This window comes from Oreochromis aureus, linkage group 16, assembly GCF_013358895.1.
Source record: "Oreochromis aureus strain Israel breed Guangdong linkage group 16, ZZ_aureus, whole genome shotgun sequence".
In the NCBI taxonomy this organism is placed as follows: Eukaryota; Metazoa; Chordata; class Actinopteri; order Cichliformes; family Cichlidae; genus Oreochromis; species Oreochromis aureus.
The window spans coordinates 32033272-32059308 of NC_052957.1; the positions used below are offsets into that span (position 1 = coordinate 32033272).

Here is a 26037-nt window from a genome sequence, read left to right on the forward strand (position 1 = left end):
AAACAATAACTACACAACAAACTAATCAAACACGCTAAACGTTCAGGTCGCGGTGTCATCCTAAAACTTCCCCTTCTCCCTAAACAACCAAATGTCACATGTTGCCTTATCATTTTTTGATTGGCTGACATATAAACTCTAACACAAAGGGAAGGGGTGCTCTTTTTTCACTATGGAGAGCGTATTTAAGCTGTCTGTAGAAAACGCCGTTTTTGTCTAGCATCCCTGTTGAGAATAACCTAAATAATAATAATATAAGATCAAAGTATTTTATTTGACAGGTTCTTTATATCTTCCTTTGCATAAAGCACTTTCATTTGGATTAGTGGGGCCTGAATCGTGTGTGAAGCCATGTAGGGGCAGGTGTGTTTACCTGTAATCTGATGTGTTGTAGAGAAGAACAGAGGGTTGTTGGAAGAGCATTATGAGGAAGGCTAGCTCTTTTTCTATAACTTCTTTCTAGTGTTCTGGCTACTATGGTGGGTCAGGATTTGTCATCAGGTGCAACACGCAGCAAAGGGACATAGAAACATTTACAACGTGGATAGAAGTGCTTGGAAATAACTCAAAGTGACGGTGCTGATCTGATGCATTTTGAATTTCCAGCAAAGATTGATATCAAAAACACAACATGAGCATACAGCAGAGATCATTAACTTTAATTCACACATCTGTGTGGCATATTGATAAAAATACTACACATATTAACAGATCAGTTTGATCCAAATGGAAAAGCTAAAATGATGCCTGTGCCAAGACTTAAAAGCTGGAAAATTGTGGATTTAAGAGTGTTCCTTTCCTCTCCTCCTTTTAACCAATAACTGCAATAATGTATAACAGTAGCATATCAACGGCTATGATCCCATAATAGAAGCAAGTGTGAAATGAGATGGTAGGCAAAATAAGCAGTACTACTATTTAAAAGTATATTTCAATGCTATGACTTTTGTTTCAAGTCAGCAATCTGCAGAAAACTTTACTGTGACCAGCAACCAATGTGGACACATGTCAAGAAAACTGAGAAATGCACTGAATATCTTTGTACTTTTTCAGAAGGAGATGTAGGGTTTAAGGATTTAATGAGCATGTTCAAATTATTTTATTTAAGCATTAAAAAAAAAATAAAAATCACAAAGAATGAAGTGCTGAATGTCTACATAAAAAAAAAAAAAAAAAAAAAAAACCCAACAGGATATTTAAGTGAGATGACAAAAGGCAAAGAAACTCTGAAACTACAAAACATCACAACACAGAAGAATTTATCAGCCTGGAGAACAGGCACATGGGAGGAAAGCATATGTACAAGGCATGAAGGCTTCAGCTGCACATGGGGAACATTGAATTACTTTATAAATGTCTCAGTCCTTTAAAAGAATGTGCAGAGAAAGTTGAAATATAAAATGTGGAGACTGCAGCTATTAAAAATCCTCACTGTGCAACTGTGAATCCCTTTCAGTGTTTCTTAAATGTATAAACCCAACCTCAAGCATAGCATGAGAGATGATGTGAAATGTGATGCTCGCATTTATTAAAAAGTCCTTCAAGTGAGAGGGAAACGCCGCTGCCCCCCCGAAAGGGATACTAAGTTAAAACCCTAAAATCTTCTTTGTACAATGGGCTCATTAAACCATTCTCAAATATTTGTATCTTTTGTTGCAGAGTCCTTGAAACCCTTCGGTGTGTGCTTCATAACGGATACAGCCGTCTGATGCTTCAGTTCTTTCAGTGTTTGCCGTCTGTCTGGCAAAGGCGAGTCTGCAGCTCAACCACGACACGTCTCATCATGCCTCCCAACTGATCATGCATCTCAACGAGCTGCTGTGGTGAGCAGACGCTCAGTTCCTGTGGTGTCATTCTGCAGGACAGTCCCTCTATTTCTGATGACAGACTGTCTCGGGGTTGCTGGCATTCAATTTTCTCATCTCCATCTGGCGTCTCTGGTGTCCGATTCCCAGAGGCATCCTGCTCAGGTCTCTGATCTGCACAGACAGGCTCGTCCACCAGCTCTGTTGCTACAAACACAAAGAGGAATTCTGTTTACGTAATTCTAAACCGATAACACTTATACAAGAGATCATTAGCATGGCATCAATCAGAACATTAACTTGTCACAGATATAATTCAAGTTATTACATACCCAGTGTGTCGCCTGAGGGTTTATCCTCTTCTGTGTTTTGAGGGGCACTCGTCTCTTCCAGTTCAGAAGTCATCATCTCAGTTTCATCAAAACTCTTCAATTCATCCCCGCCCCGTCCGTTACGCTGGAAAATGACAGTCAGACGTCAGGTACATGTGGAAATGCTGCAATAATGTTGGTGTTAGTGCTGGGTGGCGTTAGCCTGCTGAGGTACCTGTTGTTCATAGATTTTGAGTGCTTTTTTCACATTGGAGATCTTTGGGGAGCGAATTGGCAGAGTCTTGATTTCACTGGGAGTCAGTGCACTGAGGTCACCGACCGTTTTAATATTTCGGGCACGAACAAGCTGCCCAAAACCTCGAGACCTATGAGGAAGATTGAAGGTTAAATAAGTTTTGGTTACTTTGGTCAGAGATTAACAGAGAATAAATATTTGACCAAAATTTTCCTTTGGTGAACCCCGTGCTGTCCTCACCACATGTTAGAGGATATCTGAGGCAGCACAGCTTCCACAGGTGTAGAGCAGCCAACCAGGGCAGGGTAGATGCAGTCTCTGGAGACAGGTCGAGGTTCCTGGCCCATTTCAGAAATCTGACAAAAAAGTTCCATGTACCATTAGGATGAAGTCTGATACCCATGTAAAGCTGGAATAATCAAGATGTTAATGCTACTATGACTGAAATTCTGGACCTATGCCAGTGTTTTTTGGGTCATTCCTTCTCTTTCTGGTAAGAAAACAACAAAAAATATTCTAAAAACACAAGTGAAGCCTCATGCAGGATTCCAGATTAGGGCTGCCACGATTAGTCCACTAGTCACAATTACCTCGACTTTCAAAATCGTCGACGACTAATTTAATAGTCGACATGTGGTTTGAAGCTTTGTAAGATCCCAAAAGACGCAGGAATAAGTATTAGGATTTAAGAGTGTAATAACGGACTGAAACAGAAGATGGCAGCACTGCAAGCACAATGATGCCAGCTACTGTTAAACCCCGAAGAAGAAGAAGCAGTGTCCGGTATCGTAGCCGTGTCCAAATTCAGGGGCCGCATCCTTCGGCGGCTGCATTTGTAGGTCGATAACGTTACAGCAACACGACAAAGGCTGTGCAAATTTGAAGACTCCTCCAAATGCGTCCTCCTTTTCCCCAAATTTGAAGGATGGGAACAATAGCGGCAGCTACGTAGTTTTAATATTACTCTTTCTGGGCTACAAAGTAAACTTTTAACATATTTTCAGGCGAGAATGTAGCTGTGTAAACTTCTTCTGCTCGGTTTATCAAGACACCACATATTTGCTAAAGTGCTCCAATGTTTTCGGAGACGTCTGTTTCCCACCGGATCGATAGCTAGCCGGGGTTCAAGGCTCAGTAGAGCCGGCGAAAACACCAAACTCCCATCACACCATTTTCAAACCCCCGCCGTCTTTCGCTACTCAGGTTAAACATGATATATAAGCCACAGATAACTTAAAAATGTTATTGTTTGGCTTTTTCCAGCGTTTTATTTGTTCCTGAGTAAATCAATTTGGCTGAGATTAAAGTTATAGTTTTCACAAAGATGAATAAACGTTAAACAGAAAACTGATTAAACAGAAGTGTGAGATAGTCGAGAAGTTACTCCAGTGTTCTGTTATATTTTAGACAGCAAGGAGCAGACGGCTCAGTTTATTAAACTTCACCGAAACAATCTGCAAATTTCATCCAAAGTTTAATAAACTATCATCTGTTTTTACTTTTAGTTAGCACATACCTGAAACACTTCAAGCTGTAAGCTAATGATGGTTATATAAGAGAAGACACATAGTGGTGCAATAAGCTGTACGTTTTACATCCAATGGATGCATGATCTGATCAATCGACTAATCGCAAAAATAACCGGTGACTAGTCGACTATCAAAATAATCGTTTGTGGCAGCCCTATTCCAGAATCATCCCAGTTGTAAGGATGGGTACTGAAATCCATCTGAACTAAATGGACCTGAGGCTACATTTTTCAATTCAATTTATATAGTGCCAAATCCCAACAACAGTCGCTTGAAGGTGAAGACCCTACAATAATACATCTGCCGAGTCTGGTTGGGGATGAGGGGAGAAAGCAGGGACATGAAAGAGAGATCAGCGTTATCAATAACTATTAAAGACGTGAGTATTAATAATCTCCAATGGCAACAGCACTCGTTTCTGAACTCGTTTAAGAAGAAAATATGATTGGTACATTAAAGTTCTTTCATATTTGTACCTGACCAGCCAGCATGCTACCCGGACAGCTAACTGGCACCATTTAATCCAAAAGAAAAGCAACATGTATTTTTTAGAAGTCTGAAACTAAGCTTTAGAAGTAAAGAACACACTGGGCTAAAATGTTGTTTGTGTGTGGCACCTTACTGGTGAGAAAGATCACATTTGTGTGCTTACCAGACATTTCTTGGAGCTCTTGTAACCTGGGCTGTGAAGATTTCTAGGACTCAGTATCATCAAACCCTTTGTTGGAGTAGTGACATGCTAAAAGAAGCAGAAGACCATCAGCGTTTGCATGGTTGTAAAATATCACAATTACAAACACTGATGCTCAAACATACCTTTGGCTGTGGAATATTGGTAACCCTGGACCTTCTAGGCGAGCTGGTTCTGATGGCTGGGCTACGACGATCGATGTCGTCTGCAGTTTCCTGCTGCTGGATTGGATTAGCAAAGGACACACGCCTGGACTACAAGTCAACACAAAAAAAAAAGTTACAAATATTTCAAGCCAATGTTCATTTGAAATACATTTTACCAAAATGCGTTCATCACTCACTTTAACAAGAGGTGAAGGAGTGTCCACTTCCAGTGGTCTCTTCTGGCCCTTCTTAAGAATACTGGTAGAGGGTGAAGCAGAGGGAGACCAGGTACCTCTGGTCTTGCCACTGCTGGGACTATGTCCAATATCTGGAGCCATTACAGTCTCCAGGTCCTTCTGTTTCACTGGAGAATCAAGAAAATCGCCTTTACTTGTAGGTTCTGATTGCAATGAAGTGTTACAAACATCAGTCAAAGCATCAGTGCTGGCAGTATTCTGTCCATCCTCCACAGTCTCACTTTGACCATCTTTTTCATTCTCCTGTGGTGGAGTGGTCTCTTTCTCAGCACTGGCCTCTGAATGCTGGATTGAAGCAGCATATTGTTCCACCTCTGAAAGGTCACCAGTAACTTTTTGACTCTCCATTTGCATGTCCGTGTTCTCTTCAGGAGGTCCTTGGGGATCTGAATTTAAATCCAACATTTGTTTTTCTGTCACCATTTCATCAGCTTTCTCCTCTGGTGACTCCCTGACCTGCACACTGTGCGTTGCCTCATTAGGAGGTGAGAGTGTCTGTTCACCACACACCCCGACAGATTCAATCATTTCCAAGTCCCCTGTGTGATTTTGTGTGGTGGGATCATCACCATTTGTTTCAGAGTCTCTTTGCTCTGTCTCACTAGCTGGCACAGTCCTTTGCTTTGAGTCATCAGCCTGAGGTTCTGGACCTAGAACATCATCTAGTTCCATTGGCAACTCTTCTTTACTTTGAGCTTCAATTGTATTTGTATGCTGGATCAACTCAGAACTAGGGAAATCTTGGGTCTTTGATTCCTCCAAATCAGTAACTTCTTTTGCTTCGGTGATTTGACTATCCGACTCCTGAGAGGCATCGGTGTCAACCTTTTCCATATCTTTCTCAATAGTGTCCTTCGATTCGACTGTAAGAAGTCTCTGAAGTGATGCTCGGGGCCTCCCTCTTTTCTTTTTGGGAATGACTGAGTTTTCTCTGACCTCAGAGGATTCAGATTCTGAGGACTCCATACTTGCCATTAACGCTGGAGAGGACCTTCGTCTGGAATATCTGCCCCTGCCTTGAGAGGACTCTGAACTGGAAAGATCTAATGACTGAGAACTCTCTGGTGTAGAGCTAGGACTTGATTTTAGTTGCTCCTCTAATAACTTGCTCCTTCTAGTCCTTCCTCCACTTTGAGCGTCTGCCTGGCTGACTACAGAATTTGTTACCTGAGAATTAGACCTCATTTGCCTTCCTGATGAAATTGTATCATCATTTTTGTCTTCAGATTCTGATACTTCAGACGATACCTTACTTCTTTTTGATCTACGTTTAGAGGGGCTATCAGTAGACGAAGGTGTGATCACTTGAGAGTCTTCTCTACTTTCTAGTTCCTTGTCTTCATCCTTGAGTAGTTCTTTGCCTAAAATATTTGTTGTGCTTGAGCCAACTTGGGACTTATTAGTTGGAGAAGTAGTGACAACTTGAGAATCCTCTTTGGCGTCTCCAATAGGCTCAGACTCCTGCGACTGGCCTTTAACTTGAGGTGAAGAAATAACCATTTCAGAGTCCTTCTGTTTCTCGCCATTGTTTTCTGACTTTTGGGACTCACCGCCAGTTTGAGGAGAAAGAATGACTGCTTGGGAGTCTGTATCAGACTCCTTGTCTTTTTCAATCTGGTTTACTTGCTCAACTGTGGCAGTTTGGGAAGACTCCTTTGTGTCAGGTAAAACTTTTTTTTCCAATCCATCTTCATCACTGAATGCTTTGCTCTGTCGACTAAGCCTATCCTGTGATTGCTTGTCTGATCTTAAATCAGTTTGGCTGGACTCACTGGTGCTTCTCCTTTTACGCCCAGGTTTATCAAGTAACTCCTGTGAACTGGTGTTCAGTTTGATCTTCTTGCGAGCTCTACCCTGACAATTGGTTTGGCTCGACTCACCCGAGTCCCTCTGAGCTCTTGAGCGCAATCCTTCTCTACCTGTATCCTCTGCAGCTTGCTTACTTCTTGTGTTTGGTCTGCTCTGCATCAACAGAGACTTTGGAGAATCACTGATAGGCTCTTCTCCAGAACGTCTCCTTTTGACATGTGAGTATTTGGCTTCCCGTTCCTCAGGGTCCTCTCCAGGGAGCTGAGGTCTGACTCTCTGGCGTCCAGATCGTCTGGGTTCACTGGGAGATGTCTGACTTGGAGAGGACTGAGAATCCTCCAGCGCCGATTGAGATTCCTCTTCCTGACTTGAGGGAATTATTTCCTGTGAAATAGAAGCTCTTTTTGTGCTCTCCATTTCAGTCTGTGTATCTGGGATGACATTTTCATCCTCCATCGAGTCACTAGACAGTCTCTCAGTCAGCTTTACGGGCTCAGTTTTTGTTCTACAGTCTTTGGGTCTTCGAGGGGACTCGTCGGTATTGTTAACTGAGCACTGAGAGTTAGATTTTCCTGTCTGAATGGATTGGGAATCCTGAGAGTTTGGACAAGTGACAGGAGGTGAATCCTGAGAGGCTGATGTCTTGCTGGTTTTAGAGGGTTCTTGGCTATTGGATATCTTTACAAGAGGACCTGTAAATGAGGATGCAGTGCTGGGGCTGGCGGGTTTTCCCTCAACATACTTCTCCAGAGTAATAAAAGACTGACGACGACTGTTGGGTTTCTGGGGAGTCCCTGAAACCAAATCGGATGAGGCAGAGATGTTAGGGCTTGTGGCTTCTTTAGACTCTTTGTCTACATCTTCACCCCTATCGTCACTCTTTGCATGCTCCTCCATCAAAACATCTGCACACTCTGGGATATTCTCTTGCTGCTTGCCATTTTCTGCCAACTTCTCTGCATCTGTTGGGCTGGCATAGTCTTGAGTCTCTTTCGTTAGAATTTCAGCATCTTCTTCTTTTTCAGTGTCCATCTGAGGAAAGTAAAAGAAACAAAAAATATAAAAGTTATCAACTTTCTCCACAGATGTACACCAGAACTAACCTATCAATATATTTATATAGTGTTCATTTGGCAATTGCACAGTTTGGTTTCAATGTTGAGCTGATTGGTGCCTATAGAAAAGAAAAAAAAACAAAACAATGTCTATGTTTTCTCTGTATGTACTCATTGCTGTCAGCTTATGTAGTCAACTAAAAATGTCCATTTGACTTGTCCAAACATCTTGCTCCAAAAACATCGAATCAACCCCCTCCCCCAAGTGGAGACTTGGAACTTTGAACCAGACTGGAGTTGTGTGTTTCGTTACCTTGCCAGTAGTCTCTTTGTTTACCACATCGACTTGTTCAGTTGGCAATTTGTCCCTGTGGAGGAAAATATAAATAAATTCTCTGTTAATTCTGAGTATGTTTTATTGTTCGGGATCAAGGATTTATTGTGATTCTGAGAACTTACAAAGAGTCTTCTTGACTCTGTGTGTACTGTGTGAAGGCCGTGGTATCCAGAGAGGCATCAAGGTTGTTGTACATGGCAGGAATGTCAACTCTTTAACAAAAAGCATTTGCTTTACATAACCAATCATGTGAAATCCAAATGAGCAAATGAAAACAGACTAAAGAGAGGAAACCTGACCTTTTAGTCCTTTTCACCTCTTTCTGATGCTCTGTCAGAACTCTCTCCTTCGCCTCAGGAGGAATGAACACAAAGTCGATGGATGCCTCTTCTTCCAAGACCTCCCTGCGTGGTGGCTTGGGTGAACCAAAGTCCAGTTTTGTCTTAAGAGAAACAGATGAAATCAGTTTTGCGATAAGGGCGACAATCAAGGATTATTAATTATAACATGTCTAATTGAGGTTTTGTTTTTAATATGAGTATCTAAACAACTCAATATGGATAAGCTGGCTGGTTAATTTGAGGCTCAAAGTATGTCTCCCCCCCCCCATGTGTTTATTTCATCCAACATGTCCCTCAGGAAATTATCGAGTTTGATTCTAAACTTACAGAAACTGGTTTGTTGGTCTTCATTGAGCTCCTCTCCTTCAGCTCAGCAGTCTTTCCCAGCAGCGAGTCCCTCTTCCCCACAGATGAAACCGGCATCCCGCTGAGCTTTGTCTCCAACTGAGAATTCTCACTCTGAACACGGAGACAGAGAGAAAGTGTTGAATAAAGCTGAGATCACAAAAGTGAAAAACAAAGATAACTAGGGCAACTCACTGAATACTGTCCACTGAGCTCATCGGGAAAACTGACGACCTCGAAGCCAGGAAGAATGATCGGGGTCTTCTGTTTCACCTGGCTCAGTACTGGCCTGTTTATTTAAAAAGATATTACAGTAATATTAGCGACATTAGGGTCTTAAAACCATAGGAATGCCCCTGCAGGGACTAGGAGCCTCTGGAGGGGTATTTTTTCCATAGCAGTACAATTTTTAAATGCAATAAAACTCATCAAAAAAAAATTAATGAAGACAATCACCTCATCTCATCAGGATACGTGAGGCTGACTGCATTGGCAAAGGTAGAGTTCCAGAACTGGGTGACTGAGGTGTGGAGGTGCTTGTTCTTGTGCGGAAACACCACACAAAGCAGAGGAGAAAGCAAAGCCAGGAGTTCATCATTGTAGGCCAGAGAGGAACGGCTTTGCAAGCAGTTTAAAACCTCACCAAGAAGCTTCTCCAACTGTAGGAAGGGAAGAGAAAAGGACAGACGTTAAAACTAAACCCTAAAATGATAAATGCTAAAAACCTACTTTGTCAGCTGATGAGGAGCCCACCTTTCCCAGGAGCTGTGAGGTGAATTTGGATGGCTCACTGGCTGCATGTTTATAAAGGAGAGTGAGGGGTTGAATCAGAGAGTTCAGAGCCTCCTGGACAACATTTGCCAGAACAAGGTTGGTGAAGAGAGTAGAAAGGACGGACACCAGGGCCGAGCCTGCTGCCTCAGAGGAAGTCTCAGGGTCCTCCAGATAAACCTCCAAACACTGTACCAGCAGGGACTGGAACATAGACAGGTTGCCCAGGGCTTTATTCCTCTTTCGCATCCAATTCACAGGAGTATGGGGGGCTGGAAGAAATGGCAGGGTTAGAAACTAAGTGCATGTGTGTAATTTGTATAAAAGATGAAGTAAAGCTCGTTTCAGTTCTTACACTTAAGCTTCTGCTGAAACTGAGGCGTGTATGGAGAGAAGTCCACACACTCGACCATGACATGGAGGATACTGGCAACGGCATTCAACATCGAAGGAACCTGAAGGATCAGACCACTTCAGAGGCAGACTACAGTTCTTCTAAAGGCTACAAGCAATATTCTCACCAATGTGGAAATTTTTTATATCATGACAGACTGATGAATTAGCTTATTTTCCAAATATTCACAGCTATGAAAATGTTTATTTTTTGTCCATATTTGTTATGGAACATGGACCAAAAATAAGTCTAGCTAAGGTTTGTGCTTGTTATACTTGGCTCTACTGGAAAGCTTCTATGTAAAGCTGTTTATACGTCACTGTGTACTCACCCTTAGGGCTTCTCTGTCTATTGTAGCATCCATCTTTGCACAGAGCTCCTCGCAGCAGATGTTCTCCTCAGCTGTGACCACCAATGCAGAGCAGCAAGCAAATACTTTGTAGAGCTTGGACCATGAAGAAAGCATCGACTTCTGAGCCAGCTGAAGAAATTAAAGAGATGAGAATGAGGTCATTGAAGCTGACTGAATGGAAAGCACGACTTTGTTATTTCTTTATGGTTGTTCCTTTTGCACCAGACCTGTGGCAGTGGTGTGCCGTGTAAGAGATGCGTAATGGGGAGCATCAGGGCAGAGTGCATGGCACTGAAGTTGTGCTCCAGAGCGTCACCTTGGTTCACTTCATTAGTCTGTCAAAAGCAAAAGAGTCAAAGGAAGTTAAACGCTGGTGTTACATTTGTTAAATAAGACCTTAACAGAATGTTAAGGTACAAAAATAAAAACATTTACACTGCGTTCCAATTATGCAAATGATATTTTTCTCTGATTTTCCTAAATAGTCGATTCAAATGACAGTCAGCATAATTTTCGAGTCATCAACCATTAGAGTATAATTCAAATGTTACTCAACAAAACTCCCAATGAAAACAGTATGTTTTTCAAAAATAAAAACCTTAAAATGCACTGTTCCAAATTATTACGCACACAGAGTTTCAAAACATTTTATAGATTGTAGAGAATTGAAAGTGGTCATTTGTTGAATTTGCAGCATGAGTAGATCAATTTTACTGTCAGATCAATTTTAAATACATAGGACCCTTATGTCAAATCAAAAGGGCCTATTTCAATCAAAAACATCTCAACAGGTCAAGTTAAATATTAACACAGGACCTCAAGGACACATCTAAATCCTGCAGGGATGTGATAGTAGTTTTACAATTCTTGCATCCATGGAACTTGTGAGTTTTTGGAAAATTTCTTCTTGAATGTCTTTGCAGGATATCAGAATAGCCTCCCAGAGCTGCTGTTTGGATGTGAACTGCCTCCCACCCTCTTATTTTTTTGTTTGAGGATGCTCCAAAGGTTCTCAATAGGATTGAGGTCAGGGAAGAATGGGTTTCTCTCCTTTTATGCCGATAGCAGCCAATGATGCAGAGGTATTCCTTGTAGCATGAGATGGTGCATTGTCTTGCATGAAGATGGTTTTGTTGCAGAAGGCACAGTTCTTCTCTTTCTACCATGGAAGAAAGTAGTCGGTCAGAAACTCCACGTACTTTGCAGAGGTCATTCTCACACCTTCAGGGCCCCTAAAGAGGCCAACGAGCTCTCTCCCTGTGATTCTGGCTCATGACTCCACCATGTCCTTGCTGACGTTGCAGCCCTGTTGGGACATGGTGGCCGTCCACCAACCATCCACCACTGCATCCATCTGGACCATCCAGGGTTGCACTGCACTCATCAGTGAACAGGACTGTTTGAAAATTAGTCTTCTTGTAGTTCTGGGCCCACTACAGCCATTTCTGCTTGTGAGCATTGGTTAGGGGTGGCCGAATAGAAGGTTTATGCACAACTGCAAGTCTCTGGAGGATCCTACACCTTGATGTTGGCAGGGCTCCAGAGGCACCAGCAGCTTCAAATATGTGTTTGCAGCTTTGTAATGGCCTTTTAGCAGCTGCTCTCTTAATCTGATGTATTTGTCTGGCAGAAACCTTCCTCATTGTGCCTTTATCTGCACCAACCCATGTGTGCCCTGACTCAACCACAAATCTCTTACATTATGGTGATCACGCTTAAGTTTTCGTGAAATATCTAAGGTTTTCATTACGTGTGCAAGGCATTCAACTATTTCACGCTTTTCAGCAGCAGAGAGATCCTTTTTCCTTCCTATATTGCTTGAAAATGGTGGTCTGCTTAATAATGTGGAACATCCTTCTTTAGTAGTTTTTCCTTTAATTGGGCTCACCTGGCAAACTAATGATCACAGGTGTCCGAGATTGATTTCAGTCATCCAAAGAGTCCTGAGACAATTCCATCAATGGGGTTTAATTGAAAAACAACTTGTTTAATCTTTATGACACTTAAACACAATTTGCATAATAATTTGGAACGCGGTGTATATTCTAAAGTTATTTGTTTTTAAACTTGCATTTTTCCACATCCATATATTAATAAGTGGGCCACCAAGCAAGGCTTTGTTCCTCATACTCAGGGTTTCCACCATTGCACTGGAAACCCTAAAGTTGCTTCCAGCTTTGGAGAATTATGTTGTGGGTTTTACTTTTGGTTTGTTTTTTTAAAACATATACAATGTTCACCAGGTACTGTAAACGAAAGCATTTCATCACTGTCTGTAAATTGTCGGTTTGATGCTCTGCTGCAGATGCAACCTTAAACCTAAACTGGAACATGGATCAGAAAAGAAAATTGGTCAGTGTCATACATTCCTCATTCTACACACTTTAATTTTCCCCCAGATGTGTAAAGAGCTAGAGTCACCAGTTAACTAACATCTATGTCTTTGGACTGTGGGAGGAAGCTGGAAGAAACCACACAGACACAGGTAGATAAAAACTAACAGTGTCATGATATTATGAAAGGATAATAAATAACCTTGACCCTATCAAAAGTAATCCTTTTTAAACATGCCTTTGGCAGTTGTGTATTTGAGAAACTAAGTACTCAGAGTCACCTGGAAAAATGTTCCTCTTTAGAGTAACATACAGCAGAACGTAAAGCAAAATATTAAGCTGTGTCCAAATCAGCTTAAGTTTTACTTGCCAATACTACAACGACTACTCTCAATTTAGGTAAAAGTTCTTGTACTACATTAGTTATTGTAAAACTAAATGTAAAAACTCCAATCTTAGTGGTTAGTGTCAGAGTTGATACTTGATCCTTGGCCCCATCTAGTTTATCCACTACATTTGTCTAAACAGTGCTGCCTCCTGTCCTCAAAATAAGTATAACACATAAAGTGGAACACAGGCAGGCTATAAGGCAGGCTAATGTGTTGCTTAGAACTTAGAACCCCTCTGCCGATCAAACAAGCCTGTAAAATCTGGACTACAACTTCAACATTCAGACAGGTAAAAATATTGTCTTCTGAAAGTTGACTTGTTGCAGACAAAGTGAAACAAAGAATTTGAGATGTCCCTACTAAACAACAGCAGTGATTGTCAATAATCCTGCTCCTACTTGTGTGACGATGTCAGTGAGGGAGCTGACGACCACGCTCCACATTCTCAGCAGCTGCTCCTTGTTCTGCAGAGAGGCGGCGCTGCGGCTGATGGCACCCAACAACGATTCTGCAAATGCTAGAGGGGAGGTGGGACCCGACAGTCCACAGCTGACCAGCGTTTGAAGGCAGTGATAAAACCTGCACACAGATTCAGGAGGCAATGCATTAAGCAAAGAAGATGGGAGTGTGTGCATACATAGATATCTAATATACAAGCAACTGGATATCAGGGTGGGGTCTGTATCCAGTAAGGGTCCCTAGGCAAGATCCGGGTTATCAACACCTACGCCCTGCCTGTGATCAGGTACCCTGCTGGGGTAATAGGCTGGCCAAAGGAGGAAATCGAACCTACTGACATCAAAACAAGGAAGCTCTTTACCATGCATGGAGGGTTTCACCCCAAGTCCAGAACCCTGAGGCTGTATGCTAAACGGAAAGGAGGAGGCTGGGGACTGGTGAGTGTCAGCACCACGGTCCAGGATGAGACGATGAACATCCACGAATACATCAGGAAGATGGCCACAACCAGCTGCATGTTCAGTGAATAACTCAGGCAGCATAAACCGAAGAAAGAGGAGGAACCATCGTGGAAGGACAAGCCCCCGCACGGTAAGTACCACCGGCAGATAGAGGAAGTGGCTGACATGCTGAAAAATTAAAGCACACTTCATTTGAATTTAGGTAGTTATAATTACTTGTACTGATGCGTCCACAGGAGGACACAACAGGGGAGGAGCATCTATTGGGACCTGGTGGAGGGTGCTTCAGGAGTATGGGGTGTCTGGCCCATTATGGTCATTAGATCCCTGTTCAACCATAGCGAGAGCTTGTGTTGTATTGCGACCAGTAAGTCAGACTTGTTTGTAGTGAGTGTTGGGCCTCCCAATGTTGAGACCAGAAAAGGGTGAAGTGCCTGCTCTGGGTCAGGGATGAGTAACTACCCCAGGTGGAGCTGTTTTAAGTATACCAGTGAGGTGAGAGTGGAACGTGAGATTGACGGACGGACTGGAGCAGTGATGCGGATGCCACCCCAGTCAATTTAGAAGTCTAATACGTTCCTACCCTCACCTGTGGTCACGAGTTCTGAGTGGTGAGCAAAACAATGGAGGTCTCAGACTCAAAAGAAGGAAAAAATTTTCCATCGAAGGTTGGCTGGGACTCAAGACTTGAAGTAGAGCCTCGTCTCCTCAACACTGAAAGGAGCCAGGTGAGCCGTTTCAGCTCTCATGGTAGATAGAAGGCACTTAATCATAGAAAGTGCTTGTATGTATGGTGCTCAGGAAGAGTAGAAAAGCCCGAAGTAAGAACCAGTCCATTTACCATTTGTAGCAGGTCCTCACTAAGTGACCAACTGTCTTGTTTTTTTTCCCGCCAGTTTATACAGTTTTCAGTAAAATTACTGGAAGTAATGCACAAGATGTTACCAGTATCTTTTATTGTGTTCCTGTGGAATGAGAATCAAACTAAGTAGTAGACCCACCTCTCATCCTCAACGTAGGCTGGAAGCATGCTGCTGTCATAGAGGAGGAGGAGGAGGAAGAGAGCAGGTGTTCCCTGAGGAGTTAAACAACATTTAAGCAACATTCTGTGTAAGCACTTCCATGGAGCTATGCTAATCGTTGAACCATGAAGCACTCACATTTAGCACGTCCATCTTGCCCACTTGATAAGATGCAGAACTGAGAACTCGCTGAGGAATTCCTTTCACTGTGGCTTCAAACAGAACCTAAGGTTAAGAAGAAAAAAAAAATAACAGTCAGTGCAGTAACAACTTCTGAGCACTGAAACAAACAACACCCAAAGAAGCAGCAAATTAAAACAGGTAAAAAGCTCAGAAACAGCTCAAGGAATGATACCGTCTGACATAAAACACTATCCTTTGGTGCTGCTTCTTAAACCATTTCTATAAGTGACAGTCTGTAAAGCTCTGCGTTTCTTATGAACAGACTAATTCTGGTTACATTTTCAGTGAGTGAGTCAGTCTTAAAGCTTTCTGCATAACCTTACCAGGACTCTGTCTGCAGGCAGAGATTCTGAGGCGATGATACTCTGCAAAGCTTGAAGCATCAGTGTCAGTACTTCGCTTCCCTGTCGCTCCTTCTTATTGCCTAACGACAGAGCACAAGTATTATTCAGCAGCGAGTCCAACATCAATATTGTCGTCTTTTCAGGCCCTGCTTGAGATGAGACGAGAGTCATCATTGGGGACAGATCCCCTCAGAATTGAAGTCTTGTCACAGCAGTCCAGACTGAAGACCTGAACACTCCAACTTAAACTGATGATGAGATGTGACAGGGTCAGGCAGAAGAGGACAGTGAGGTCTCGCTCGTCCTCCCATGGAACAAAGCTCAGACCCAATCTGAGTGCTCTATGTGGCGCTTTGAGGTCAGACCCATGACTTTAAGAGCCCACCCTGCTGAGCAGCAGCCACAACACAACTAGAAATTTAACCCATGATTACCTATTTAACTACAACAATAACAAAGAGCAGTGGAAACTGCTGACGTTTCTGTTTGTCCACTTATTTCATGTCTGCAGATAATCACTGCCACAGTTTTGCCAGCAAAGATGAATGATTACTAACCTCTGTGTGCATAAAGACTCCTGCATGCTTTGTTACTTCTTTACCAAATCTAACTTACATTTGTTAACGAGACAAATAAATACATGCAAACATGAATGAATTAAACATTTTAGATTATCCCACCATAAACGTTACACACAAACTAGTCAGCTTCACTGTCAAATCAATCAGGTACCTTCACTACTTACCAGACTCTATGGTCAGGGAAACAAACCGGACAAGACTTGTCCATATGAGGATCAGAAGAGATTCTGCAGGAGAAAAGAGCTTATAATCTTATGTTTATATGGACTTAAGAGAGCAGGTTTCAGGTTTAAGCAGGTTTCAGGTTTAAGCAATCAGTCACCTTATTTTCCAACAAATCCTTCAACAGTCTGTGACAAAGAGATCTTTTAGACCTCTTATCACAGACCTACATGATTAGCAGTTCCCTTATGTGACTGTTTAGACTTTGAAGTGGCTCAGGAGGGGGACTGAGTTGTCCACTAATCGGCAGGTTAGTAGTTTGATCCCTGGCTCCTCTGGTGTGCAAACTATCCTTGGACAAGATACTGAACCCCAAGTTGTATGTGATGCAATGCATCCATCAGAATGCGAGTGTTTGACTGTTAATATAGAAACACTTTGGAATTATTTTTAAAAAAGAAGGGGGAAAAAAGGCTTGTATGAATGTGTGTGAATGAATGAATGAATGAATGAAAGAAAGGTAGTAAGTAGTAAGAAAGTGCCATGAGTCCTCAAATAGATTAGACAACTTGCAGTGGTATACAAGTACTGGTCCATTTACCATTTCCTCTGAACATTCTGGGTTTGGATAAGGCCAGTCTAATAAAACTGCATTGTGGACACAGAGGTACTTCCCCCTGTTGCCCTAACACTGCTTCCTTTCTCCAACTCCTCATCTTAAAAAGATTTCCTCATTAACATCAGGATTCCAAGTGACAACATTACGAAAAAAGGAAAGTTTTGAAAATTCATCTCCAAATCAAAGTCGAGGTGAATGTCAGTCAGTGGATGTTTCTGTGAGGTTTACCTGGAGCATCTTTTCCGATGTTGATGAAGCCATCTCTGGTATTCGAGATAAGCACAGCAGCATGTTTAGTAAAGGAGGAAGCACCAGAGAGCAGCGGGTGGATCAGGGGCTCTACAAAGAAAAACAATTAGAGGTATAGAGGAGACGCACTAAACTCAAGTACTTATTTAATAGGGGTGGGTTTTTATAATCGATTTATCGATTAAAATCGATTCTGGCTTGAATAACGTGAAATCGATTCATTAAAATCCTGAATCAATTTTTTAATATAAATTTATTTTGCCCGAAATGCCAGAATCTCAGGTGAAATCTCACAAAATTTCAACAACCACCAAACAGCTAAGACAGTAAATGAGAGCAGGAACACGGATTCTGCACAAAGACGTAAACACACAGCGTGGACCCGCAGATCAGAATCAGTGAGATGTCGCCTTTCTCACCCGACGGCACGGACACGGTCGGGGCTGAAAGCCGACAGCTCGCTGATTCTGATCTGTCGGCGGGTCCGCGCTTTGTGTTCATGCCCTTTTTGCGCCGATTCTAAAGCTGTTAGTTTTATCTCTCTCCAAACAATATTGACCGAACCAGCAGCAAAAGAAGATCCAAACTACGCTTCACGTAAACATCGTTATGAAATCACTCTGACTTTTCCTGTTTTGCTTCCACCACGATGCACAGCTCTCTCTCTCTCTCTCTCTGTACTTCAAGAACAGTTTCCCGTCTAAAAATCTGTTTTCTTCATTATTCGCTTGCTTGTTACGCACAAGTCTACCGTTGTTTACAGCGCTGTTGGCCGCTGTTTTTTTCCCTTTTACATTCTTCTGAAAAGAAAACCTCATTTCTGCTGTTCAATACTGAACCAATTTAAACTTTTTAAAATTATGCAAAATGCAAAACACTTAGCCGTGTCTCTAATAACACCGCTGTAACGTCAGAGGTAATGTTCATATGTTGATTAATGGTTTTCTTTCGTTTTTGCAGAATATTTTTTATAAAATCCCAGGCCAGGAAAATTACCTTCATGTTTTTCTGTGTTTTATCTTCAGCTACTTTGACACAAAGGCATCTGATGTGCTGCTCACACCTTTGATAAAGACTTGCGTGTGTCAGCTTCCTTTATATAGATACAAAAATATGTAAATGTACTGATCTGAATTACAATATTTCTGACTGTCAAAATTTCCCAGATTTAAATCGAATTGAATCGAATCTATGCGGGACCTTGTGAATCGGAATTGATTCGATTCTAGAAATCAGTGACGATACCCAGCCCTATTATTTAAACACCAAACTGGGTGAGATCTTCTTGTCTGTGTTCCTGTGAATGATTTTTTTTAAATTTGCACTTGGAGACAGATTTGCAGACACGTGAGCATTTTTGGGACATTTCTGCATCTACAGTAAAACAGTGTCTCTTCCCTGTGGCCCCACTGCCAGAAAAAAAGACCAAAATGGAACTGGACAGAGCAATGGAGAAAATGAAACAGAAAATGGATTTGAAGTTTAAAAGGCGCATTCTTTAGAAACTGTGTTTATCTTTGCACCTCCCTGTGTGGAGCCTGAAGGAACAACTATAAAGCAGGTTAATGCAGAAAACGTGACTCTAACCCACCGAGACTCAGGAGGAGTTTGTGTTTTGCTGCAGTCGCAACAACCTCTGGACCTCGAAAATAGTGCAGCAGCATCTCTAGTCCGAGCAGCTGGATCGACGGTATGGAGGAGGCAAGCTGGATGCTGGAGTTCAGGCTCATCCGAGATGTGTTGGCTGGGCTGTTGAAGCCTGGAGCACTTGCTGCAGACAGAAACAAACACTACATCAGTGCACTCACTCTAACGCAACATCAGTGTCTGTGTAAGCTGGATTAGTGTATTACATGTGGAGGAGTAACCATACCAGTCTTGGGTGTACCAGGAGTAGCAGCACTATTTTGGGCGACAGCTCTGGAAGGAGTGCCTGGTATAGAAGAGGAGTCGGAGCCGATGGTGCACTGGAGCAGAGGTACAGAAACCTGAGAGACACAGAAACACTTCACTCACACCAGAGTTTCACACTTCATCACGCGTTAGGAAAAACTGACAAGCTAGTAAACTAGCTGTCACTAGATGGAAATAAAGTTGTCTCTGCATGAATTAAGAAGTAAGAAGAATGCAGTACTGTTACATGAAATTATATTTTAAAAAAAAAAAAAAAAAAAAAGACCTCAGTGACTGTTCCCTGTTGAATAAGTAAACTCTGTTACCAAGATGTCTAAATATTGACTCATAGCAGCATGTATAAACCCAAAGAGTTGATTACACTATTATACAGCTATGATGTGTATGAAGTATTAAAGTGGGACTAGTATCTACTGCTGAAAGAGGGCCAAGTTCCCAACTCCGGTACTACTGAAGGTTAGCTCATCTTAGACTGGTTGTTGAACTGGAAAAAGAATTTGGAAAAAGGTGCATTTAAATAAATGCATAAATAAATAAATTAATAAGCACAGTGCAGGATGTCTGAGTGTTTACTGTAATTGTCCCACACTTAAACACTTACAATCACTTTTAACAGATCTCTAGTTATTACCTCAGTGTCAGTTAGCTTGAGTCTGCAGTACCTTTTAAACATGACTAATTATTGAGAAAAATTACCCTATAGCTTCACCAGTGACTGCAATCACACACTAAAAATTGCAAAGTCAGAGAATTAGGAACAATGTATGACAAAGTTTACTGTGAACAGAGCAAATCAGTGTGACGAGTGTGGGGAGCTGCAGCCAGTCCACTCTGCCACAGAAGCAGAAATGCAAGGAAGAAAATTAATTCTGTGAAATAATCTTTGTTTTTTCTAGATAAACAAACTGGGAATCTAACCTGATCAAAGTTGGGTGACAGGTTGGGCCCCAGTTGGATCACCAGGTACCACCACACCTCCACCTTGGTGAGGAGCAGGGCTTCTGTTCTGACATTGATGGATGTGAGCGGCTGCATCAGGAGCTTCATACGTTTGGCACTGCACAAGATGTCTTTGGGAGCACCAAGGGTATAGGTTTAAAATTTCAGTTTGACCACTGAACTTCCTATTAAACACAGGATGAGTTTAATGGGGCTCACCTGGATTCAGAGCAAAGTTATCAATGAGGCTCTTCCAGGCAAGAAAGGCGATCTTCTTAATGGTAGGAGACGAGCTGCGGAAACCAAGCTCCTCCAGGTGCAGGAGAGAGTTGATGAAGGGGCCTCCTCTGTGCAGCAACTGTGCAGGAGACACAGTTAACTTGGCTGATCAGGCCATTCTTATCATTCAAACAGAACAAGGAATTCCAAAGTTTTAAGCAAAACCAGCAGGCCTTTCTCAGAATTTCTGGACGCAATGACTACTAAGTTACACTCATTTATTTAAATATCGGAGACCAAATATGCAGACTTTACCTTCCCAAGCAGTTTCACAAACAAAGGCCACAGCTTCAGGACATTTGTTTCATTCTTGGACATGAAAAGTTTCTGCAGTTCTGGGATCAGTTTCTAAGACACAAAGACAGTTGAGCAGAGATTATTACAATTCCCTTTCATCTGGGCAGGCGTTCAGCACAAGCAACACCAAGCACCAAGTCATGAAAGCGACCAGTTTTTATTAAAACTCCATAAAGACGTTAGACTACTCACTGTGGACATCATTGGTTCAATAACAGCAGACACCTCATTCTGCTTTTCCAGTAGAAGGGGCATGCCCATCTCCATGGCTGCGGCGGCCCGCAGACGCACCTTTGATGCAGAGTGGACCACCAGAGGGATTACCAGCTTTGCCCACTGTACTGCTCCTTCGCCCATCTGGGTGGGCACCTGCTCCAGCATCCTAGAAACACCAGGGTCATCTCATTTTCCAATATAAATTTTTTAGCTGTCCATGTGCAGTACCAATGACACAAAAGAGGCCACACTTTCAAATAAGACAGGACTATGCAGAATCTGTCTACACATAAAGGAAGCTGACCAATAAAATCTGTAATGACACAATCTAGAATTTTAGATCTAAAATGAAAGCTGCAGCAGTGGAGAATGCCACCACTGCTGTAACATCAGACTTGGGGGGAACATTCATTATCCAAAATGTGCAATTTGTCTCCCTGCTGGAGTTGGCTGAATGTTTGTGAAGCACTTCAGCGAGAGCCGATCAGCTGCAGTCAGAGCTCTGGTCCACACAGAGTCCCACTGTGAAGCTTCTTTGTGTGGCCACTGCCATATTAGCGTTTTGAAACTGGATGTGAAGAGTGAGGGGTAGCTCTAAGTGACTGAGGAACACGCTCATGCATGCATGCTCATATGGCAGTACGGTAATCAACCTTAGCTATTCTCCTCTTTTTCTGGCCTTCTGGCCATAATGAAGAAAATAAGTTCCAAAATTACCTTCATGTTGTAACCAATAATCAGAATGAGCTTTATTGACCAAGTATGTGTATTCACACAAGGAATTCAAACAAGCAACTGAATCCATAAAGTGTTCATAATGATTGTTTTGCCACATTTCTACACAGCTGGACTTTTTGGCCATTAGAAAGAATGTTTCTTGGTCTATGCCAAAAGTCAAAAGGCCCCTGACATGCCTTCCACGGCAGGGGGAAAAATAATGCACAATTTACCTGCTCATATTACAGTAAGCAATAGCACTAAAAGCAGATGACTTTGTTTTCTTCCACAAGAGGCTAACATGAAAGAGGTGTGACAACTAAAGAAAGGACATTGGCAACTTCTATTTATCCAGACTAAAAAGCAATGCTGGGGTTTTGAAATAAAACCTGTAATCCATTTCTCATTATCATGTAAAATTACTTATTTTAGAAAGCTGCAGGGAGTGTTAATATTTCACTTTGTGTGACATTTGTGTCACACAAATGTCACCTAAATGGGTGTGTGTACGAGACTGTACACACCCAGGACATCGGGTGTTTAAGCTGCTGCCGTCTGGCAGGAGGTTCAGGCTGCTGAGGTCCCGAACAAACAGACTCAAGGACAGCTTTTACAACAGGGCAATAGCCCTAATCAATGCAAATAGCTGACCTGATTGGCTACCTGCCTGGACTTTTTTTAAGAGTAACAATGTTTAAAACAATAACAATAATAATATTTATATTTATAACAAGGTGCAATAATAATTAATGTGCAATAATAACAGTGTGCAATACACATAACACTTATTCTTCTTTTTTATTTCTAAGTTAATATACTGTGTTGTGTTGTTTGTGTTGCGTTGTGATGTGTCATATCGTGTAGGTGTTGTGTTATATGTAGTGCCGACGTGGGACAGTTTTTCCAATTTCATTGTACTACTGTACTATGTATGACTGTGCAATGACAATAAAGAATTATCTTATCTTATCTCTTATCTTATCTTATTTCCCTCAACCCAAAGTGAGAATGTCCCACAGAGCATGATTAAAGGAAAACAGGGCAGAATAAAATACTCTGGTTATCCAGAAGTCTGGCTTCAAATAAATCTTACCTGATTATGACATTCAAGGCTTCATGCTCCATTACCACAGAGTGGATGTCCTCCCTTTTCCAAACGCTCTCCAGTGTTCCCAGTATGGATGGCACCTGAGTGTAGAAGAAGCAACGTGGATCAATACAGCAGCTTTGGAAACGCCTCTGCTCCTGAAATCACTGCTACATTTTCAGCAGTGTTGACCTGACAACATTTTCAGTAACAGCGATGCTTTCTGAAATTTTAGCACATAAGGTTCAGGTGCTGCTCACTTTTTTAGCGACTTCTTCTGCAGGAAAGCTCTGTTTGGAAATCACCCACAATGCCCTGGTGCAAGTGTTCTTATCAGTCGCCTTCGACACCAGCGAGCAAAGTGCTGACAGTATTTCCGCTGCAAAGACTTCTGCAAAAAACAAACAAAAATAACAGTTCCATCTGGCCAAGTCAGATCTGCAGTGATGATGTCAAGATTCAAAGCATTTATTGTCATATGTACAAGAAGAAAAAGCATTTCTCTGTGCAATTAAATTCTTTCTTTGTTGCAAGACACAAATGCTATCTGATGTACACGTGATGTTACCTGACACTCCAGAGACAACATGAGAGTGGTATACGCAAAACCCCAAGGCTTGTAAGGCAGCTTGGCTCAGCTCAGCATTTGGACTAATTATGTGAGCCTGGAAGTGGCATAAGAAAATAAGGCTTAAAATTTAAATATAAGCATGGAAAATGCAAGTTTCCTACAATTTTGTGCACAGAGGACTCACCAAGATGGCTTTACCCAAGCGAGAAAAGTGCTTTTCAACTGCAGGGAGGAACTGGCGCCCCTCCTCTCCACTGAGCCGACTGTACAGGAACAACAGAATATTCTGTCACTTGCGGTCTAGTCCTAACTAACGTCAAACTCTGACATACCGGGGCTAGTAACTTACTTGGCGATGGTGAGGTAGGCATCTGTCTGCTCTGACTGTCCAGCAGTGCTGTCCTCCAGAGACTCGAGGAGAGGGAGGAAGCTGGAGGTGCTCGGAGGCCCTGCCGTCGCCATCATTATTACTCACCTTCTCGCCCTTAAAGAGGAGTAGCAGAAAATAAGGAGAAACATCAGGAAAATGGATGAAAAGAAACTTTTATAGAAGTGCCCTGTAATAGACTGTCTATAGTTTATGCGCCCTAGATCAGAATCTTCTTGAAAAGTGCAGCCGAGTGACAACTCAAGTCAGAATTCAATGGAAAAAGTAGAATTCAGACTCAAAGTTGCAATAAAATCCCAAAAGTGCAGGTTTATCTTCAACCAGTTCATTTAAACCAAACATCTGTTGTTCTGTTTGACTCTGGAGTTTATCAATTTCACTGTCTTTAAACCACAGCAACATCCAATCCACTGTGTCTCTCTTCAACCACGGTTCTCATTTACCACCTGAGGGTATGTGTTTGCCCTCCAGCTATATGGAGACTAGTTTTTAGCTTTTGTTTTTTAATTTTTAAATCTACACATGAATACATAAAATAAAAGCTTCCATTCAGAACTCACATTTATTTCCTACTCATCTTTACTAACACATCTGTAAACACATCTCTCATTCATTCAGATATTGGGTTTGGATGTGCTAATAAATATTATACAAAGTTAAATTTGTAACTGACACAGTTGTGACACAGCACTGGCAGACGCCATATCTGGAGACCTTAGTCAATGCCATATATTTGCATCACTGATATTCTGACATATTTTTATCCCAATTATCTAATTTTCCATCGTTAGTACTAGTGATGATTTTCACTTGAATTTAGTTTTTGTGTGTCTGTATGTGTGATGAGGGGTTCCGGGGGGCAATTTCCTTGTCTGAATATTTCACACTGCATAAGCTAGCTGTTTATAACTGCGGGCTTCTACCCCAGAACTGTCACATTGCAAAATAATCACAAGTAAAAAAAAAAATGCATTTACGTACCTCAGTGAGAAGTAGGTAGGGTAGGTGAAGCTGCGATCACCCGCCACTGTAGACACAGCTGTAACACAGTAAAGAATGGCTTCAAGTACAGGCTTGCGACACATGTTCGCTTTAGCTGGCGATGTAAACGCCTCCCCAAATCAGTCTGTCAGTGTCTCGCTACTAATGTCACTGATGGATTCTACACAAATAGAGCAACTATTTTGAACTGACACATCAACACCTCTGGATACATTTTCTGAATCGTGATTGAACAATTAGCAGCCTGCTAACTAGCTTTAACAAATTAGCATCACTAGCAGGCTAAACGTCGAGTCTCCGGCTAGCAAAGTTGCCTTCGCGCCGGCGCACACACAGGCAGACGACACTGCGGCTAAAACGTCCCTGCTCATCTGCCCTTATTTAGCCCCACTAACAAGAACACAAACCTGCATGGCTAAGCAAACGACTGTTTACACTTGCTTGTTTGTTGGTTTGTTTGTTTGAGCCAACACACACAGCGCGTCCCCGCTGCTGACACTCACTGCTCACCTAGGTCGGAGTTATGAGAAGGGACACATACACAGCGCCGACGGCAGCAAATAAGCTTCACTTCAGCGGCCACCGCGCTTCACTGTCTGGATTGTTTTCTGTGAAGTGCAGCTTTTAATGGTTCCTATTTCAGCCTCCTTTTCTGTGTCTTGTGCTGTTACCCCGCGAAATTTGCTGGCGCCAAACCACCACGCCGACGTACAAAATTACCTTTGACCCCGCTACGTCACACTCGGCCTGCCCCTTTGAACTTATAAGGAGAGCAGCAGGCTGACAGCGTCAACTCTAAAAGGCTCTGAGAGACAATAGAGCGTACAGTTATTATTGTAAATAGCTGTTTACAGTTGTGTCTCGTTTTAAAAGTGGTAGAGAGTGTTCCCAGGGGGAAGAGTGCTGAATGAAGCGGACTTCAACACACATGTAGATGAAGGGAACAGAGGTGATGGGGAGGTGTTGGTATGGTGTTAAGGAGAGAGGTGCAGATAGTAGTAGATTTTGCATAAAGAATGGACATGGATTTTTTTTAACACATTGCAAGAGGCAGGAACAGGGAGATGTATAAGACCTGTGTGGGCTACTGTCTGCACAAGATGCAATCTGAAAGACATGGGAGACTGAAAGTTGATATGAGGAGAGCATTGGATGGTAGTCTCTAGAATGCCTGTGGAAATCAAGAAGAGAAAGCCAGTAAAGGGAAAACAAAGCAATAAATGGTGGAAGTTAAAAAAAGAAGACTGATGCATAAGGTTCAGGAGCTCTGGGTGGTAGTGACTGTTACAAGATGACTGGGACATACATCTGAAGTGCTTTGGGATCATCAGAGAGATGTGAGAGGACTCTTTCTTGATCTTTCTGTACAAGCTATGATTAAATGTTCATTCTTTGCAGATTTAGAGTATGTCTGACATAAAAGGTT

The 26037-nt window shown here is 42.1% G+C and overlaps 1 protein-coding gene across 5 annotated transcripts; it reads right to left on the reverse strand.

Annotated features, from left to right (window-relative positions):
• Nucleotides 1-642: 642 nt before the first annotated feature.
• rif1 (replication timing regulatory factor 1) lies at nucleotides 643-25319 on the reverse strand. Of its 5 annotated transcripts, XM_039600019.1 has the most exons (37): nucleotides 25122-25319; nucleotides 24591-24648; nucleotides 23571-23705; nucleotides 23406-23484; nucleotides 23219-23315; nucleotides 22911-23041; nucleotides 22657-22751; nucleotides 20823-21012; nucleotides 20589-20681; nucleotides 20274-20412; nucleotides 20034-20185; nucleotides 19075-19189; nucleotides 18793-18972; nucleotides 17181-17291; nucleotides 16336-16398; nucleotides 15570-15670; nucleotides 15202-15288; nucleotides 15043-15116; nucleotides 13520-13700; nucleotides 10627-10734; nucleotides 10379-10528; nucleotides 10009-10108; nucleotides 9636-9925; nucleotides 9339-9541; nucleotides 9078-9171; nucleotides 8865-8996; nucleotides 8496-8638; nucleotides 8319-8408; nucleotides 8173-8227; nucleotides 5217-7836; nucleotides 4936-5102; nucleotides 4718-4846; nucleotides 4554-4640; nucleotides 2613-2728; nucleotides 2352-2502; nucleotides 2138-2261; nucleotides 643-2012 (listed from the first exon to the last, which is right to left on the reverse strand). In XM_039600019.1, exons 3-37 carry the CDS (start codon nucleotides 23684-23686, stop codon nucleotides 1723-1725), a joined length of 7053 nt encoding a protein of 2350 aa, XP_039455953.1. In that variant the 5' UTR covers nucleotides 23687-23705; nucleotides 24591-24648; nucleotides 25122-25319; the 3' UTR covers nucleotides 643-1722. The 5 variants fall into 5 exon arrangements, with proteins under 5 accessions (XP_039455953.1, XP_039455951.1, XP_031614937.2 ...); XM_039600017.1 differs by having other exon boundaries at nucleotides 4936-7836; nucleotides 25153-25319; XM_031759077.2 differs by having other exon boundaries at nucleotides 4936-7836; nucleotides 22911-23038.
• Nucleotides 25320-26037: the final 718 nt, after the last annotated feature.